This window comes from Musa acuminata, chromosome BXJ2-8 (assembly GCF_036884655.1).
Source record: "Musa acuminata AAA Group cultivar baxijiao chromosome BXJ2-8, Cavendish_Baxijiao_AAA, whole genome shotgun sequence".
NCBI classification, from domain to species: domain Eukaryota; kingdom Viridiplantae; phylum Streptophyta; class Magnoliopsida; order Zingiberales; family Musaceae; genus Musa; species Musa acuminata.
In genome coordinates, this window is record NC_088345.1 from 3,639,832 (window position 1) to 3,658,579 (window position 18,748).

Here is an 18,748-nt window from a genome sequence, read left to right on the forward strand (position 1 = left end):
TGCTCAAAACTCTTTTAGTACTATTTTTTCTTTAAGTATACATCTGACAATCCTAACCACTACTCAGTTCTTCCACTCTGCTACATCAGTTTACAGTTTATTATATGTGAATGTTTATATTCTTGTAAAAAATAAAAAAATCTTTGGAAATAAATTCACTTACTGATATCACTCTATATATGTTTTGGAGAATCTACATATGTTTTGAGATTTTTTTAAACAGAGAAGACTTATGTAATTATTTATAAATAATAAAAATATATTTATTTTTATCATATGAGATAATCTTTATAGGCCCATAAATATTTGTAAGCACAAATCCCAATCATTATTTTGATTCTCCACTCGTCTAAAAGAATTTTCTATTTTGTTCTCAAAAATATAATATTTGTAAATAATATTTTTATTTTTAATTTTAGGTAAATCAACTATCATATATATATATATATATATATATATATATATTAATTTAGCAATTCTAGTCCATCATAATTCATGATCATATCATAAAGCAATGAATACATTTAGGATAAATTCAAAAATAATAAGGTAAATATTTTATTTTTTATCATCCTCATTGCTATCAATTTTTTTATTTTTATTTTATCATAAATAAAATATTTTTCATCATTAATAATTAGGTTAAGGTTCATTTTAACTGTTATGGTTTTAGCTACGGACCTCTCGGTGGCAATGCTTATCGGCGGCTCCCTGGATCGACGGTGCAGATGAACACGTCGATCGCGGGGAAGTCCTTGGGGTCGACCGACAACACTAGTCGATCGGGGAACTCCCGACGGCGCACCGAGAGCTGCCGAAGGGCTCGGTAGAAATTAAGATATTAGAAATAATAAAAAATATTTAGTTTAAATGAAACAATAAAAAAATATTTACTTGAAAATAAATTTTACTTTTTATTGTGTGCATATTTTATTTTCTTTATTAAAAAATATTAATTTTGTCCTTGAAAAGTGATAGGTCCAATCGAATCAATCAACTCCTTAACAATATTATTTCAATATTATTATGATTATAGTTTCTATCCTTAAAAGATTTTTTTCTTTAATCTAATTATTTCTGGTCTATGCACCATAATACACAATGGGTGCATTCAATTAAAGTACATCAAAGACTTTACTAATCATAGTACCATGCAACAGCTACCCAGCAATGACTGACTCAGATCGAAAATACATTACGTAGACATTAACCTGACTCCAGTGTGATGACAAGTCTCTCATACGTGGAAGACGAGATACCCCATGTAGAGAAGAAGACCTGCTACCGTCAAGGAGATGACGGTGATGCTCCTCGGCATCCTTCCACCATCGCTTCTCAGAAACATGGCCTCGTAGATAGGCCAGCAGTTGGCGGCGACGAAGCCCGACAGGAACAGCTGCGCGAACTGCTCGTCGAGGAACCCCTCCGTCGTCGCAGCCCTCGCGATCCCTACCACCAAGGAGCTCAGGTTGACGGCGGCCACGGTTCCGAGTGCCACGAAGAACGGCGACTGCACTCCCAGGTCGAGGACCCCTCTCTCGTACCGCTCGTTCTGCTCCTCCTCCGCCACTTTGCTCGTCACGTTGAAACCCGGCGCAGATATGCCGATGTGGTTGAGTCCGAACTGGATGGTTCCGAAGAGAAAAGATGTGACGCCTCTGGTCATCCACATCCGCTGGTCACTCCACCACCTCCTGATGGTCGCACCATCTGCGAGGAACTCGACGAGGTCTTGGCCATAGGCTGCGGTGAAGAGGTAGGCGTACACGAAGAACCATGGATCGGAGACCTGGAACAAGACCAGCAGTTGAAGACATCCCCATGACGCAAACTCAGAGAGAGAGAGAGAGAGAGAGAGAGAGAGAGAGAGAGAGAGAGAGAGAGTGCCTTGGGGAAGAAGGGCGTCCGATACATGAGAGCTAGCGGTGGAAGAAGGCCGTATACTGTGATGGGGACGCACCAAGTGCCCCAACATGCATAGTGCGCATAGATTAAGCCCATCGAGAACGAAGCCTTGGTGGTGCCGAAGGTGAGGGGGTTAAACCTCGAGAAGGCCACTTCGTAGAGCCCCACGCACCATCTCTTGCACTGGCTAAGGACATCATTTAGATTCTTCGGCCCGTCGCCGAGGAACGCCGGCCTCGCCGGGTCGCAGAACACGGACTTCCATCCCTCGCAGTGGAGCCGATAACCCGTGTGGAAGTCCTCCACGAGCGACCCATATCGGAAACCAATCTGCATGATCGAAGATACCAACCTCACGTTTGCATCATCGAAACAACAGCGCAAGAACATGCTCCGAAGGTTACCGAGGATCCCCATTTGGTGCCGAGTTCGAAGGAGCAGGCAGCCGCTTCCACGGCTTTCTGCAGTGCGGACTCCGAAGCCGACGAGCCACGGTGAGCCGGCAAGCCGGTGCTATGCAAAGAGCGTCGCGAGAAGAAGCAGCCGGTGCCGACGTAGTTGGGTCCCCGGAGTCCATCCATTCCCCTGGGGTTAATCTTAAACAAACGCTTGATCTCGCTTGCGTAGATGTCGTTCTCGTTGATTCCATGGAAGCACTGGGGGAACTGGACGTAGGCGAGGTCGGCGGAGACGACAGGGTCCAGAAAGTAGCAGAGCGCGTGGAGAGCAGCACGAGGGTTGTTGCAGTACATGTCGCAGTCCAAGGTCAGGATAACCGGGGCGTTGCTCATGGCGCTCGACACGCGCGTCTGCCATGAGGAATCCAAGCTCAGAAAGGTCAAAGAGAGAGAAAGAGGGAGGGAGGGATCGACGTACCAGGACATTCAGAGCCCCAGCTTTGAAGTGATGATGAGAAGACGGGCGTTTCTCTCTGGAGACGTAGATCAGATTGGGCATCTCGTTTCCCATGATATCCGAATCTTTGCTGCTTTGGAGTAGAACCTGTTTAAGATACCAACATCTTTTTAGATTCCTGTTTGGGATTCCGAATCTATTCTATACAGATCACATGGAAAGTCTCAGCAGCATAATAAACATTTAGTAAAACTGTTAAATTCAGAACTAAGTAAAAAGTATATACTAAATAAAATTAAGAGAGTTATAAGTTTTTTTTATTCTTCATGGTATTCTTTTATACTAAGTAAGATCGAGAGAGTTGTAATCGTCTCACTTCAATTATAATCGAAGACTTGAATTGATTTATATGAATATATTCTTATTATTACTATTAACTTGAGTTATGAGAATCCAGATTGTAATTCTCCTAAGTAGCGATTGTGACATGGATGAGAAGATGACCTGGATCACGGAAGGGTGGTCATGGCGAGTGAACTCCTTCCACTTCTCGAAGAGCTCTCGTTCTTCTGCACCAAAGACTACATCATTGCCCACGTAACCTCTCTCCATTGCCCTCTCTACCTTCTCCTTCGTGCTCTCGTACATTACCTGCACCAATCAAAAATCTCTATCGTCATATGTTTATCCTTGGAATCCAATCAGCTCCTTGGAATTTTGAGTTGCATGTTGACACTACTAAATGCGTTTCTCGGTGGCTGGCATCGACCGAGGCATCATTATTGCTGAGCTCTTGGCCGGATTGGCTCACCATGTCGATGTCAGACACACCCATCAGGCACACTGGCGTTTCTCGTGAATGGACTCCACAGAATCATTTCGAGAAGAACGCCCTCGCTGGTGCCCGAAAATTCAATTCAACGATGTCTCCTCGAGCCAAGCGTAGCTTCACGTTTCTCTGTCAATGTTTGTACCTAGTGATCAGAATGCCACGTAATATAACACAGTGTGCGGTGATGGGTGGCGTAGTAGATAACGGCACGCCATTCGGGGTAGATGCGACGGATTACAGCGGCAGCAGTGTCGCCGTGCAGGAAGGATCGAGGAACAGGGTAGATCCTGCCAAGAGCGCAACACATCATTGCACAGGAGAAGCTCGACGACGAAACCATCCGAGTTGATTCGGCAGATACGGATCGATGCGGTTTGTGGTGGTGCATCGAGAAAGACATCGCTCCTTGCCTCACCATTTTCTATTCTATTGCATCATATGTCACGATCATGTCTTATATTCTATTGCATGATAGCATCTCGAGGCTGAATCATGGACACTAGAGTAGATTTCTTGTGTTCCTTCTCCCAGACGGCAACTATTTTGTAGGGACCAATATCATGTGAGTAAAATACCAGAAGAAAATAATCTGATAGTGTTTCCTTTGCATGTGTGTGTGTAGGAGATGTCGTGCATAACCAGAAGAAGAAGTCCAGAGAAGGCTTATTTTACCTTCATTTTGTCTGAGTCTCCACCGATGTTGGATCGGAAGTAAGCCTCCGGCGATCTGTCGAGCAGGCCGTTCTCCTTGCAGAAGGGCAACCAGTATCTGGCAAACCTGGAGGCTTCCATGAGGGCGAAGAGCGTGACAGCGGAGCCGCCGTCGTCGGACACGTAGATGGAGAGCCGGTCGGGGGGGTAGTCGAAGGCCATGGCGGAGAGGGCGGTGCTGACGACGCTGATGGGCGGCTCCCGGTGCGGGTCGGCGGTGCAGATGAATACGTCGAGCGCGGGGAAGGCCGCGGGGTCGACCTCCCGGAGCAGCCGGTCGGGGAACTCGTGGCGACGCACGGGGCGCCACCGGGTGGCTTGGGAGCCGACCCACATGAACGCGAGGATCAGCTCGGCGAGGAGGAGGGGGATGAAGCGGGAAGAGGAGAGAAGGCAGGAAACGCGGTGGCGGAGGAGAGCGAGGATGGCGAGGGAGTAGAGTAGCATATGGGCGCGGTTGAGGAGGACGTGGCGGCTCACTCGAAGAGCGTGGAACGCCGTCATCTTCTCTCCCCGTTCACGAAAGGATCGGTCCGAACTGCGCGTGTTCTCAAGGCGGCAGTAATGCCCATTTGTAGACGGGCCTCCAACTCGATAATTGATGGATGCCTGACGTAATCCACCTACTATTGATGATGTATTATTCGCTGCTTTCGGCTATGGGAAGTGGGCGATCACTTCTTGTGTAAGTGAGCAACGTCAGCAATGGGCCACCGGACGTCGAGTCGTTTTGTAATTCGTATGACTCGTTCCTCCTCACCATCAAATCACACAGCGACGTCTTCGGTGAATTGATCTCTGATGGACGGTACAGAGATTTGACGGCTCTTTTATTGGTCGGACTGGGAAGTTATATCAAGTGATGTTTGTGCTGTTGGTTTTATTCATAACTTAGAGAGAGAAGAGGAGAAAAAAAAGGTTTTGGATTCATCCAAAAATAATCATTTATATTAATAAAAAAAATATAAATTTTTTTAAAATAATAAAAAAAAATTCATCATATCTCAATAAATTTTTTCACCTTATTTATTTATCTTAATCTAATTTTAATATTTTATTTTATATATATTTAATTATTTAAATTAATATTATCGTACCCTCTTAATTTAAAATAATTATAACTTGAAGTCATTTAAAAATAAAATAAGTTTTTTATTTCACTAAAACTTTTATAAAGATATCGGTAAGTTCATCTTTGATGCTGCAATGGTCCATTTAAATTTTATCTTTATCAATTAATTTAAAAAATAAAATAATATTGAACTTCGATGTGTTTAATGCATCGTGAAAGATAAGATTCTTTATCATTGCAATAGTAAACTTATTGTCGTAATAGATTTTAGCTGATCTATCTCATTTTTCTTTAAGATCTGTTATAATTTTTGAAAGCCAAATTATTTGATATGTTGTACTTATTGTAATAACATACTACGCCTCAAAGCTTGAGAGAGCAACGTATTCTTGAGAGAGCAATATTTTTCCTATCATCTCGGTAACCAACACAATCATTGTCATTATAAGAATATAGCTTAAAATCTTTTACTTGCTCGTAACGAATGTCATAATTAAGAGTTCATCTAAGAACTCTCTTAGCTATTCCAAAATGGTGTTTGCTAGGATTGTGTAAGAATCTAGATAACAAACAAATTGCAAACATTATAGATGACCTTGAATACGTGAGATAAATTAACCATCCAATCAAACTTGTATGTTATTGCTTATCTGTTTTTTCAAATCCATCATCTAACATAAGTTTATTCACTTACTTACAAGTTATCATATAAAACTTTTTAAACAAAATTTTAGCATTCTGCTTTTTTTTTCTTCTAACCCTTTAGTTTCAAATCATTCTGCTTTACATCCTCTCGTAACTTTCTATTCAAGAAGCCTGATTTAACATCAAATTGATAAACTTATCATTTTTTCTAGGTTGTCAATGTTAATACTGTTTTAATTGTATCAATTCTAGCAATCCGAGAAATTTTTTTTAAAAAATCGATATCCAAAATTTTAGCATATCTTTTGGCAACTAGCGGCCTTTATATTTTTGAAGCGAGAAAACGGTATTAAATTTTGACTTTCATACCTATTTGAGTTTAATTATTTTTTTCTCCTAAGGCTAAATCTATCGGTTTTCAAGTTTTATTTTTTTCAATAGCTTTATTCATTATTCAATGCTTGCATTCATTTTTCTTTTTTAGCTACAACTTCAAAGCAAGAAGGTTCCAAAGAAAAACATGTGAAGTCATCGTACTAATATTTTTTTTGAAAGACTTCCAAATTTCCTTGGAAGTGTTTCAATCTCACTAGAATCATTTGAATTAAAATCATTCAAAATATGAGAGGATTTGAGTGAGGTATTAAGCAATGTATCATGTGCTTTATTGACTTCCTCTCCTATAACTATCGAAATTTCAAATACTTTAGAGTTTTAAGCTTCTTCTTCGTTAAGTCATTTAAAATCATTGAAAATATTTTGTCTCATTACTATATCCCATAAATATGCATTTAACACTTTCGCCAATAAGTTTACTTCTATTTTCTGTATCAATATGAAAGTAAATAATACAACCAAATACTTTTTGACGACTTACATCTTGCTTTAAAAGCAAACATTAATTATGCTTCATATGATGTTTTTCCTTGCTGTCTTACTATAGGAAAGTGGTTTAGAAAATATATTAATGTACTCATAGCTTTTGCTCAAAATTCTTTTAGTATTATTTTTTCTTTAAGCATACATCTGACAATCCTAACCATTGCTCGGTTCTTCCACTTTATTACATCATTTTATTGGTGGGTGTAACTTGCAATTAGTTCCCTGTGAATACTAGCATTCTCAAAAAAAAAAAAAAAAAAAAATCTTTCGAAGTGAATTCACTCCCCCTATCAGTACGCAAAGTCTTAATAAAACAACTATTTTGCTTTCTGCAAATGCTTTGAGATTTTTGAAAACATATAAGGCTTATGTAATTATTTATAAATAATAAAAAATATCTGTATGCATAAGTTTCTATCTTTTTTTTTTTGGCTCTCCAAGAATGACTTTTCTAAAAGGAATTTGTATGTTGTTCTCAAAAATATAATATTCATAAATAATATCTTTATTTTTTATTTTAGACAAACCAACTATCATTTTTTTTTAATTTAGCAAATCTAGTCCATCATAATTCAGGTGATCATATCAAAAAGCAACGAATGAATGTAAGGATAAATCCAAAAATAATAAGAAAAATATTTTATTTTTTATCATCCTCATAATTGCTATTAATTTTTTATTTTTTATAAATCAAATATTTTTTATCATTAAAAATAGAGTTAAGATATATTTTAAACCTTGTGGTCTTAGTAATGGACTTCTTAAACCTTTATAATTTACTCATATTTAAAATTTTGGGCTTATTCGGGCCGAAGCACCCATCCTAGTACATGCTAGTCACAAGTGTCATACAAGGTAATCACGTGAATGATTATACATATGACATGATATGCACTCTTTTTGCTCATTATTATTTTGATATTTTATCACTTTATATTACATGATGCATAAGTATATTTTGATGTCCATGGATCTATGTAATGGAAATCGAATCATGATAAGATCACGATAATGAGATCGATTCGTCTTTAAATACAAGTCCTAAATAATCTCAATCATATGTTAATCGAGAGGGATATCGAGATAACAAGATAGACTGATGTATTATATACCTATCAATATGATGGAGGCAACTGGTCTCATAGCTGCTCATGTGGGGACATTGGAGCTACAGTGTAGGTGCTCATTTGAGAATGAGTTCACTGATTGATCTGCTCACAAAATGCTGGATTGTTGGTGATATCTCATTATTAGATAGTGATTCCGTTGTCCCAATGGTATACATGGTCCTTAGACTTGAGACACAAAAGATATCCTTTATAAGTACTCCACTCTTTGATATCAGACTTATAGGTTTAGAAATTTCAGATCTAGTACAATCGATCATCGGGAGTGATAATCAACCTTACGAGGGTTATTAAATATCAATAGAGGATTATCTGCTCTCGGTATCATAAGAAGAATATTTCATGTATTCTTGCTCAGACAAATCCTTAGCCAAGATCATTTGGATTGAGAGATAAAGAGTTCTCCGGGAGAATCCGATTAGAGCAAGACTCGAGAAGAAATCATATATGCATGACATTACCATACTCAGTATATAGTCTTTGGGATATTAAATGTATTAGGGATTATATGTATAATTGAGGATAGATAAGTCCAAATGATTGGATTCCACTATATCCCCTATATTATATTGGATTCCCCTATATAATTCACTAAGCCAAAAGAAGTTATAATATGTATGACTCACGGCTAGTTCGATATTGGGTTACAAGGTCATATATATATATATATATATATATATATATATATATATATATATATATATATATATATATATATATATATTAGGTGCTGTGACGAGTAGAAGTTTGGATATAAGACATTCGTTGGAGCTCTTATTTTAATGGATATTTAATAAGCCTCTTAATCATTATATCCTATAGATGAGATCCAATAAAAGCCAATGAGATATTATTAGATAAAGATCCATTAATCTAAGAGGCTTAGATAGTTGGATGGAGGTCTAATATCCAATAGAGTTAGATATGTAATATTCCTTACTTTTAAAATTTATTTTTAAGGATTATTTATAAATCGGAGAAACTATATGTAAATATAGAAAATATAAATGATTAAACTATTAAATTATAAAAAAAATTATGATTTTATTCCATCCACTTTGTTTCCCACATGGGAAACAAAGGAGAGGTAGTGCATCCGGGTGGAGAAGGGAAGAAGAGGAGAGGAAGAGAAGAAGGGAAGATAAAGAAGAGGGAGAAGAGAGGGAAGAGGGAGACAAGAGGGAGGTGAGGATTAGGGAAGAAGAAGAGGGAGAAGAGGAAGAGGGGAAGGTGGCTATGATTGTGGCAGCTGTGGTTAGGAAGGAAGAAGAGATAAGAAGGGAAGAAGAGGAAGAAGAGAAAGGAAAGAAGAAGCGGTTGTGGCTGTGGCGGTGGCTGCTACAGTTGGAAGACAAGAAGGAGAGGAAGAAGAGGTTGCGGTTGTGGCAGCTATGGTGATTGCGATTGTGGCTACAATAGCTGTGTATGGGAGAGAAGGAAGAAGAGAAGGGAGAAAGGAAGTCGCGCAATGGAAACGACTACGGTGGTGGTTGCGGCTGCGACTGTGGTAGTGGCAGCTGCGGTAGGGAAAAAGAAGGAAAGGAAGGAAGAATACAGAGGGGAGAGCATGTGATTGTTCATTTACATTCTGCATGAGCTGCGGAGGATGAAAGAAGATGGGTATAGGAAACAAAACAGAGAGAGGAGATGGAGGAAAAGTAGAAGAATGATTTAGGCTTACACCTTCGGATCTTCAGATTGAAATCTTTGAAAGGCAAGTGTTCGGATCTTTTCTTCTATAAGTAGTCTAATCCTTTCCTACTGCAATTCAATATTTTCTTTTGTCCTGAATATGAGCAATTTGATACATCTCTTGTTTAGACGTAACGATTTGAATTTGAAAAACTTCTAAGATTTTGGCCTTTCTGTCTTATTATAGTTATAATTTTCTGGATCGACCTCTGATTTAGGTAAAACTAAATTCATCCAAAAATATACTCATAGTTATTTTTTTTATACTAAGATTGACAAATTTTGAAACTTATTGCCCACCTAGACTTATGTTTCAGTTGACCCTATAAACTTTGCAAAATAGGGACCATAACTTCCGATCTTTCGATACTAAACTACTTATAAGTCCCTGTTGAAAACTCTGAATTATGCAAAGCTAATTTGTTAGAAATTAGACTCATAGATCTTTCTTTGGATACCTAAATTGGAAGATTTAGAGTTCAAATGCCTGCTCAGTTTTCTATTGAACTCGACCCTATGAATTTTGTAAAATAGAGATTTTGTTCTCTTACCTTTGGTTACCAAATCATTGGTAACTCTCTGTTGGAAAGTTTGATTCATATGAAACTTCTTTTATTTGAAAGTAGATTAAAGTATCTTTCCAATGATACATTTCTTGAGTAAATTAGAGCATAATTGATTTCATATTATTTGTATAATATCCCTTATCGAATCTACTAGAAATCAAACTTTTGTCAAATGTGCCTATTTTATTTTAGTCTCCTTGGATATTGAATTCGTCTAGCATTCTGGCTTTCATTGAACTATATGTGATCGCATGAAAATCCTTGTATGCTCTTCCTCTTATTTTCTTTCAAACTTGAATGAATTTCTAAAAAATTATGTTTGCATCATATTGACTCCTAAAGGCATATGTACATTTCGTTGTTCTGCATGTGCTTCCGATATTACCAATTTTATTATTCATATTATCTTTTTTACTATGGTATTAGTGGGATAATTTGGACCTTTATCAGAAATAGTAAAGGGTTTATTTAGACCTTTGCCATAAAAGGGCATGTGCCTAAAGCTCGCGATGCTATAGATTATGTTTGGGATCCCACTTTACCTTTTGTGTTTGATATGATATCCAGAGCCTTGGTTATATGCTTCTATGTGTGATTTGGATAAGAATGATATGAATGCAACATCAAATGTGATATTTGAGCTTCTGTTTCGTATTTATTCTTTGATATGTTCCGAAATACTTATTATACCTTTGAGATGTTCATACGCTATCGATACACTCTGAAATATTCTATATATCATTGATATGCATTGAAAAACTTCGCATGCCATTGTTAAGCTTTGAGATGTTCCATTTGTTATTGATATGCTTTGAAACATTTCATACGCTATTGATATGCTCCGAAATGTTTCATATGTCGTTGCTATGCTTCGAAATATTTTATACGCCATTTATATGCTCCAATTATTCTTTGCTCCATTTGCTATGAATCAAATATATTTTGAATGAAATGACATTTATGATTTTGTATCTAATGAGATGGTATCCTTGAATCTCTTGTATTCTACCTTGCATTGTGATACCAAGTTTGCTTGTTGCTATGCCCTTTCTTATTTTGGATATGCTTGTCACTTGCTGAGCTTTTCGCTAACTCCATTCGTTATATAAATTTTTCAGGTTAGCTTGTCACTCACTGAGATGTTTGAATTGGGCTTAAGAGAGCTATTCAAAATTATAGGCAAGACTTATTGGTTGTTATGTTATTGTTGCATAAATATATTTTATATGTAATGAAAATGTTCTCGACATGTTTAAATTGATATATTATGAAAATGTTTTAAAATACCTATATCATTTGGAATTTTAGAATATTATGTTTAGTTTACGATAATACGAATTTATGAAAAATGGTTGGAGTCGGTATAAATTCTTATGCTTGTGGATTTATAAGTGAGGTTAATATTTTGTTAATTGGCTTGGGCTTTCATAAAAAAATGAGTAACGCGGTATATGATTATAAATTGCACATGTTTTATGAATGTGAACATTTGACTGAATGTTTCTCAGTGTTCTCAAATGTCAGTTTGAATTTTGGTTTTGAATTGTTGATAAAATTTTTAATATTATTGATTTGAGACAAAGTCACACCTCTTGAATGTGATAAATTTGGGGGAGGGGGGAGACGTGATAGGATCCATTAGGGTTAAGTTAACAGTGGGCCTCTATAAATATGAGAGAACCAAACGATCATATGCTAGGCTTCGTGGTTCTCACATCTTATTCTCCTCTCCCCTTCTTCTCCTCAGATAGTAGGTGTGGAGATTTGGGCAACGAGTGAGTATCTTTGTAACCCATATTGTGGGGATCACCGGAGAGGATGACATTTGACCTCATTCATCCTCTCCCATAGATCTGCAAGATTTTAGGGATATGCGATCTCTTTATGTAGTACAAATATCTCATATATGGTTTCCAAATTCGCTGATTTTGCGCATCAATCTTCGCACGACGACGAACATCTTTGTAGAAAATTTGGGTTTTTTATTTTCTGATTTTTCGCTGCACATGTGATGCCGCCTCTAGATTTCCCTTCAGTACATAAGCAGACTCTAACGTCTGTTAACTGAAACATGATGGGAGGGGCTTATATACTATATTTTTTAAAATGTAAGGGTTATTTTAAACACGAGTAAACCATAATGACTTAAGAGGTCCATAACTAAAATCATATGGGCTAAAATAGATCTTAACCCTAAATTACACATAATTATATTAATAATTTATTATGAGTTAGCATACCACGTAAGCATACTCTAATATATGTTAACTCAAACTTGATTGGAGGAGATTATATGCTACATTTTTAAAAATTAAAGGGTTATTTTAAACACAAGTAAACCATAAGGGCTTAAAAGGTTTATGATCAAAACCATAGGGACTAAAATAGACCTTACCCTTAAAAATAAGATAATATCATTTTCTTATTAGATGCTCTATACTAATGAGATTTTGTTTTAGACTAGGATTAAATATCATATCATTAATTTTTTTTTATCATATTTGGTGTTCACCGCAACTATTCCTTTTCCTTCCGCTTAAACCTTACCATCATTTTTCATATGTACTCTATATCTGATTGAATCATCAAGCCTTTAAAACAAATTTGTCCTATGTCATATGATTACTATATCTACTATCAAAAAATCCAACAAATCTAAAATATTCTTAATCAGAGACTATAAAGAAATATTTTCTTCCACTCTTTTTCACTATTATTTTCTTCATAATAATTTGTTTGATTTTTGTTCTAACATTTTTTTTCTAAATGATCATATTTTTTATAACAAAAGCAGAGAGGAACATTTGGGTTTTTATTTTTATACCAATAATCTTTTTCATTATGTCTATTTTTTCAAATAAAAATATTAATTTATTTCTTTATTACCTTCGTTAGAGTTCCTATAACCCTTATTTGACCAGTCTCATCCCTTCCCTTGAGTCTTAGATCATTCACAACCTCTACCATTTTGACATAACTTTTGAAAGCTAATTTAAAAAAAAAAAATTTGATCCTTCTTCCGATATATCTTTATTTGAATAGCTTGTTCAAAAGTTTCATCTAAAAAATCTATTCGTTTTTTATTTATAAACTAAGAGCTAGCCCATTAATACATCAATATATAATATACTTGTACCTTTAGTTCTTAAGAAATCATAACAAATTTTGAAGATAAGTTTCATAAAAATTTTTCTACTATAGTTTGATGTTTTAAGTTTTCATCAAAAAATCTCATATATTTATATTAGTTAAAAGATAAAATATATTTTTTTAAAAATAATAATAAAAAATTATTATATTATAATAAATCTTTTCATCCTCATTTATTTATCTTATTCTAAATTTTTATCTTTTATTTCATATAATTCTAATTATTTAAATTAATCTTATTAAGTGCAGCTTACTCGATCTAAATCTCCACTCCCACATCGCTTCTCTCCGTTCTTGCTTCGCTTCACGTTCAGCACTCGTACTCTCGCCACTCCAACAGCAAGAACAGAAGACCGCCATCGCTGGGTGCATGTGCGCCGATCGTCTCGAGTCCTACGAGATCCCGCAGGCGACCTGTTCGACCCAAGTCCGCGATGGGGACGACGAGACGATGGGCGTCGAGATATGGTGGGTTGCCGGATCGAAGTCGACTCAACCCGATCCGATTCGAAATCGTTTTCGGTCACGTGGTCGTCACGTGCCATCTTGTATCGGCTCCGCTCGGCTCGGAGCTATGGCGGGGAATTAAAAAGGTGCGGAAGGGAGCAGGGGTTTCACGTGAAGCAATCGAGAGGACAGGCGAGCCTCGTGATTCGTGGACGGAAACAGTCGTACTGTCGTCACCGTCCGATCCGCACGGACCTGTGGGTTGGATTAAACGCGAAGCGAAGAATACGGAGCAGTAAACGACCGGAGACCCACGAAGCGGACCCGATCGTTCACCGCCGGTCACTTCCGCGGGCCCCGCACTCAAGCGCTTCGGGTGAGAGGCCGCTTTTATGGATTGCGTGTTGTTGGGGTGAACCGCTGTTGGTCACGCGAGTCTCGTGCTCGTGGAAGGCGGGCAGCTGCGGAGAAGCTGTTCACGAGTCTTACGCTAACACAAATCCACCATTATTTATTATTTATTTATTATTATTACTATTATTTGTTTTTATGAAGGTGAATTTGCATGAATCCCATCACGAACGCCACGTGGATCGTCTCGGTGTCGGCGCCCCAAACGATGTAATGGACGCCACTCGAACCACATGGTCTAGGGGTCAAGGTGGGCCCACCGATTCGGTGCGGCTCGGCTCGGCTCGGCTCGGCTCGAGGTTCTTGGCGTTAGCACGTGTACTTTAAGGACTCTTCGCCGCTGGCCCTCTTCGGCTCCTCGTCATCCCCCTTTCTCACGACGAGGTTGTTAGGGTTCGCTTCCCTATCTCTGCTCCACTTCCGCGCCTCCCTCTTCATCTTCTGAGCTCTGCGGTTGATTCTGTCTGGTCTTTATTCGACCTCGTGCCCGCTCCGGGCGGTTGATTCGTCTGATCTCGAATTTGTGTCGTGAAGAGGAGATCTGGGAAGGGGAATGGTGGAGGTGGAGCTGCAAGGACTGGGTATTGGACGCCAGTTGAGTTGCGGAGGGGGGATCGGGGTTGGGATGGGCACGTTTTGGTCGGACGAGGATCGGAAGATGGCGCTGGCAGTGCTCGGCCACCAGGCATTCGACTACCTCAACGCCCGCCACGCGGCCTCCTCCGATGGGCACCTCACCGCCGTGGGCGGAGGGGACGCCGACCTCCAGACCAAGCTCCAGGAACTCGTCGAGGGGCCCGGCTCCGTTGCCTGGGCCTACGCCATCTTCTGGCAGATCTCGCGGTCCGACTCCGACGAGCTTGTCCTCGGCTGGGGCGACGGTCACTGCATCGAGACGGGGGACGAGGAGGAGGAGGAGGAGGGCTGCGGCTCCCGCCGCAACCCCCTCGACGGCGCGCACCAGAAGATGCGGAAGCGGGTGCTCGAGAGGCTCCACGCGCTCTCCGGTGGCTCCGACGAAGAGAACTACGCGCTTCGGCTCGACCGCATAACTGACACGGAGATGTACTTCCTGGCGTCCATGTACTTCTCGTTCCCCAAAGGCGAGGACGCTCCTGGAAGAGCGCTCGAGTCTGGGAAGCATATATGGATCTCCGAGGCGGTGCTGGCATCGCCGGCGTGCTCCAATCACTACGTCCGGGCGTTTCTTGCGAGAACGGCGGGTTTCAGGACGATCATCTTCATACCTTTCGAATCCGGCGTGCTTGAATTGGGTTCGGTGGATCCGGTGCCGGAGAGCTTCGAGGCGCTGTATATGATTAGGTCCCTCTTTGGCCATGGCCTTAGTAAGGGGGAGGCGGCGCCTGGCGAGAAGACAGACGAGAACAATGGCCCCGTTTCGGTTTCGCGCTTTGGGGCCGACAGCGGTCATGTCGCGGAGTATCCCAAGATCTTCGGGAAGAATTTGAAGCTTGGGCACGCCCAGCTTAACGGGCGGGCTTCGATCGTGAGAATGGAGCAGAGGCCACCGGAGACGATCGCGAAGCATGGCGATCACCATCAGAAGAGTCCGCTGCTCCAGTGGAAACAGAATCACCTCGTGAATCCTCATCAGCAGAAATTTGGTAATGGCGCACCATATGTTCGATACATAAACGGGGTAATGTCGCCTCAGAAGCAACAGCTGCAGCCGCAGCGACAGCAAGCGCTTCCCCGGCCCCTGCCGCCGTCGGGGCAGATCGATTTCAGCTCAGCAGCGGCGGCGGCTGCAAATCCCGCTCCCGCCGGCGTCTTGATAGGTCGTGCGGGTGCGGTAGACTCGGAGCTCTCGGACGTCGAGGCACCTTGCAAAGAACACAAACCAGGCGGAACTGAAGAGCGCAGGCCGAGAAAGAGGGGGCGTAAGCCGGCGAACGGCAGGGAGGAGCCGCTCAACCATGTGGAAGCCGAGCGCCAGAGAAGGGAGAAGCTGAACCAGAGGTTCTACGCCCTGAGAGCCGTCGTACCCAACATCTCCAAGATGGACAAGGCCTCCCTTCTCGGCGACGCCATATCCTACATCACCGAGCTCCAGAAGAAGCTCAAGGAGATGGAGGCGGAGAGGGAGACGTGGGGCGACCCATCACGTGTGGATCACAAGCGGCCGCCGCCGCATTGCCCTGAGATCGACATCCAGACGGCACAGGACGAGGTAATCGTCCGGGTAAACTGCCCACTGGACAGGCACCCCGTATCCAAGGTCATCCAAGCTCTCAAGGATTCACAGATCGATGTGGTGGACTCGAAGGTCGCTGCAACGAATGACAGCGTCCTGCACACCTTCGTGGTGAAATCGCCGGCCGCCGAGCAGCTCACGAAGGAGAAGCTGATTGCTGCTTTGGCTCATGAGTTGAGGGCAACATGACAGTGTCCAAGCAGCCAGAGTAGCTGGATATCGGAACCATTTGATGTTCATAGCTATACAGATCCGCCCATTGTGTAGCAATTTTACTAAGTACTTTATTAGATAATTTTTTTTTGTAGTATTCGTCGGTCATATCTTTTCTAATCTTTTGCTCATTCCGATGTCTTTAATCTGCTTGAATCCTCCTCGTATCTGCAGTCCTGATGAGATGGAGTTGACGTTGGCCGCAAAATCCAATTCACTTCAGGTTCGTTCCTCTCTATATCTCATTCTAAAGATACACTATTCTTAGGTAGTAAGTGATTCGTATGCTTGAACTCTCTTTTGCTACAACTCTCCGCAGCTCTAATAAGAAGAAATGGGACTTGATGCCAGTCTTGTGCAGCAAAAACCATTTCCCTTCAGGTTCTTTCTCTATGAAATGGTTATCTTTTCTAGTGTTCTCTGCCTTAAAATCTTTTATCTTACTAGTTGCAATCTTCACATGCCTTCAATTTGTGTGCTAGCTTATCAGTGCAAGAAACTCTCCAACGCTTTGTTGCTCCATCCATGCCAGAGGAAAAATCTTACGCTTAAGTCGGGTTAGGGATGCCTATCTATGCGATGAGGAAACTCGAGTCTTGAAGAACATATGAAAAGAATAAACAGAAGACATTCGCATTTGGAGAATTGAATAGTTTTTCTTCTGCAATGGATTCCCCTCGCCGACTCCAGAGAGGTAAAGTCCGTGTGTGCATGTTCCAGCTTGGAAAGCTTCTTCCTGATGGTGTCAGCTTCGGCACAACATTTGATTCAGTGGTGTCAGACCACGGGTTTCAGATAAAAGTTCCAGGAGAGGCACGCGGCAACAGTTGACAACTTATAATAGTACCGGAACGGTTGGCTGCCCAGCTCAACCATTTAAAGCAAGCGCCGAAGCACATGGCATACTTTTTGGTGCAAAGCCAACGTCAAATTACACGCCAGCGTTCCGTTCCAGGAATCAAGACGCTGCGCAGCAGGAAAAGGAGTTACATGCACCCGTTTCATGTGGTGCCAACTTTGGCTCCAAGGCGAAGATTCTTGAGAAAGACCACTGAGCTCACTTTGGTTTTGGTGGAGATATTTTTTTTCTGCCCCACTTGATCACTTTTGACCAATTTGTGAAGGTAACACATGGTCACTTTTGACCAATTTGTGAAGGTGACACATGGTTTGTATCTGATGGTAGTATTATCACCAACTCATTAGCTGCCTGCTCATTGCAACATTTTTCCCTATGGATGGTTTGCGTAAACTTACAGCCCTCCTTGAAGATTTGTCCATGCAACTTGTTTGTACATATTCGAGCAGCATACAAGGGTCTTGTATTAGATTTGACAATCATATTTCGGTTAGATCTCTTCACCATTGTTTCAGATTTATAAGTAGATTTCTTGTATTAGGTTTGACAATCTCTTCACCATTGTTTCAGCATACAAGTATTAGGTTTGACGATCCTATTTTGATTATTTTGGTTAAATCTCTTCTTGAATGTTTAAGATTTGTAAGTAGAGTTCAGAGATAAAACAACTCCGAAAATAAACCTCCAACTCGTAGCCTATGGGTTTTTTTTTATTGTGAAGAGACTGCATGAAATATCAACCATCTTAACACTGACACTAACGGATGATACAAAACCAGATGAGACTATTGGTCAATATTGGTATCTGTGATTCAGAAATTTCAGAAATTTGCTGCTGCTTATTGGTCAATATTGCAATTTGGCAGCCACCCATGTTTTCCTTGTATATAAATAGCATCAGCTGCAGGCCGTGTTTGTGTGATGATAGAACGATTTGTTTTCGAACAGTTGATCTCCTAGTGAAACTGTAGGTGATTTCATTAGTAGGTCAACTTTTCACGCGTGTTCAATCAGATGTCGGATTCAGCTGAAATATCCGTGTCAATAAACAGGGCAGTAATGACTCCTATGTCTGGATGCCAATTGGACTCTAATGACACAGTTCTGTCTAGCTTACAAGTCTAGATTCCAACGCAAGAAACATGTGACTCCCATTTCCACTTACC

At 40.4% G+C, this 18,748-nt stretch overlaps 2 protein-coding genes across 4 annotated transcripts; one reads left to right on the plus strand and one right to left on the minus strand.

The window, feature by feature from the left end:
- Positions 1-1,110: 1,110 nt before the first annotated feature.
- Positions 1,111-4,851, minus strand: LOC135618739 (cellulose synthase-like protein G3). The gene is made up of 6 exons (XM_065119904.1): positions 4,265-4,851; positions 3,265-3,411; positions 2,782-2,907; positions 2,310-2,714; positions 1,888-2,235; positions 1,111-1,789 (listed from the first exon to the last, which is right to left on the minus strand). Exons 1-6 carry the CDS (start codon positions 4,805-4,807, stop codon positions 1,238-1,240), a joined length of 2,121 nt encoding a protein of 706 aa, XP_064975976.1. The 5' UTR covers positions 4,808-4,851; the 3' UTR covers positions 1,111-1,237.
- A 9,794-nt stretch (positions 4,852-14,645) lies between these two features.
- Positions 14,646-18,085, plus strand: LOC103993786 (transcription factor MTB2). 3 transcript variants are annotated; one of them, XM_065119907.1, is made up of 4 exons: positions 14,646-16,946; positions 17,043-17,104; positions 17,206-17,417; positions 17,496-18,085. In XM_065119907.1, exon 1 carries the CDS (start codon positions 14,849-14,851, stop codon positions 16,697-16,699), a length of 1,851 nt encoding a protein of 616 aa, XP_064975979.1. In that variant the 5' UTR covers positions 14,646-14,848; the 3' UTR covers positions 16,700-16,946; positions 17,043-17,104; positions 17,206-17,417; positions 17,496-18,085. The 3 variants fall into 3 exon arrangements, with proteins under 3 accessions (XP_064975979.1, XP_064975978.1, XP_064975980.1); XM_065119906.1 differs by having other exon boundaries at positions 17,206-18,085; XM_065119908.1 differs by having other exon boundaries at positions 17,214-18,085.
- Positions 18,086-18,748: the final 663 nt, after the last annotated feature.

Coding starts and splice junctions, on each gene's coding strand:
- LOC103993786 (XM_065119906.1), top strand. CDS start 14,849: ATGGTGGAGGTGGAGCTGCAAGGACTGGGTATTGGACGCCAGTTGAGT.
- LOC135618739 (XM_065119904.1), bottom strand. CDS start 4,807: ATGACGGCGTTCCACGCTCTTCGAGTGAGCCGCCACGTCCTCCTCAAC. Junction 2,908..3,264: donor ACCACCCTTCCGTGATCCAG/GTCATCTTCTCA, acceptor TATCTTAAACAG/GTTCTACTCCAAAGCAGCAA. Junction 2,236..2,309: donor GCACCAAATGGGGATCCTCG/GTAACCTTCGGA, acceptor TCGATCATGCAG/ATTGGTTTCCGATATGGGTC.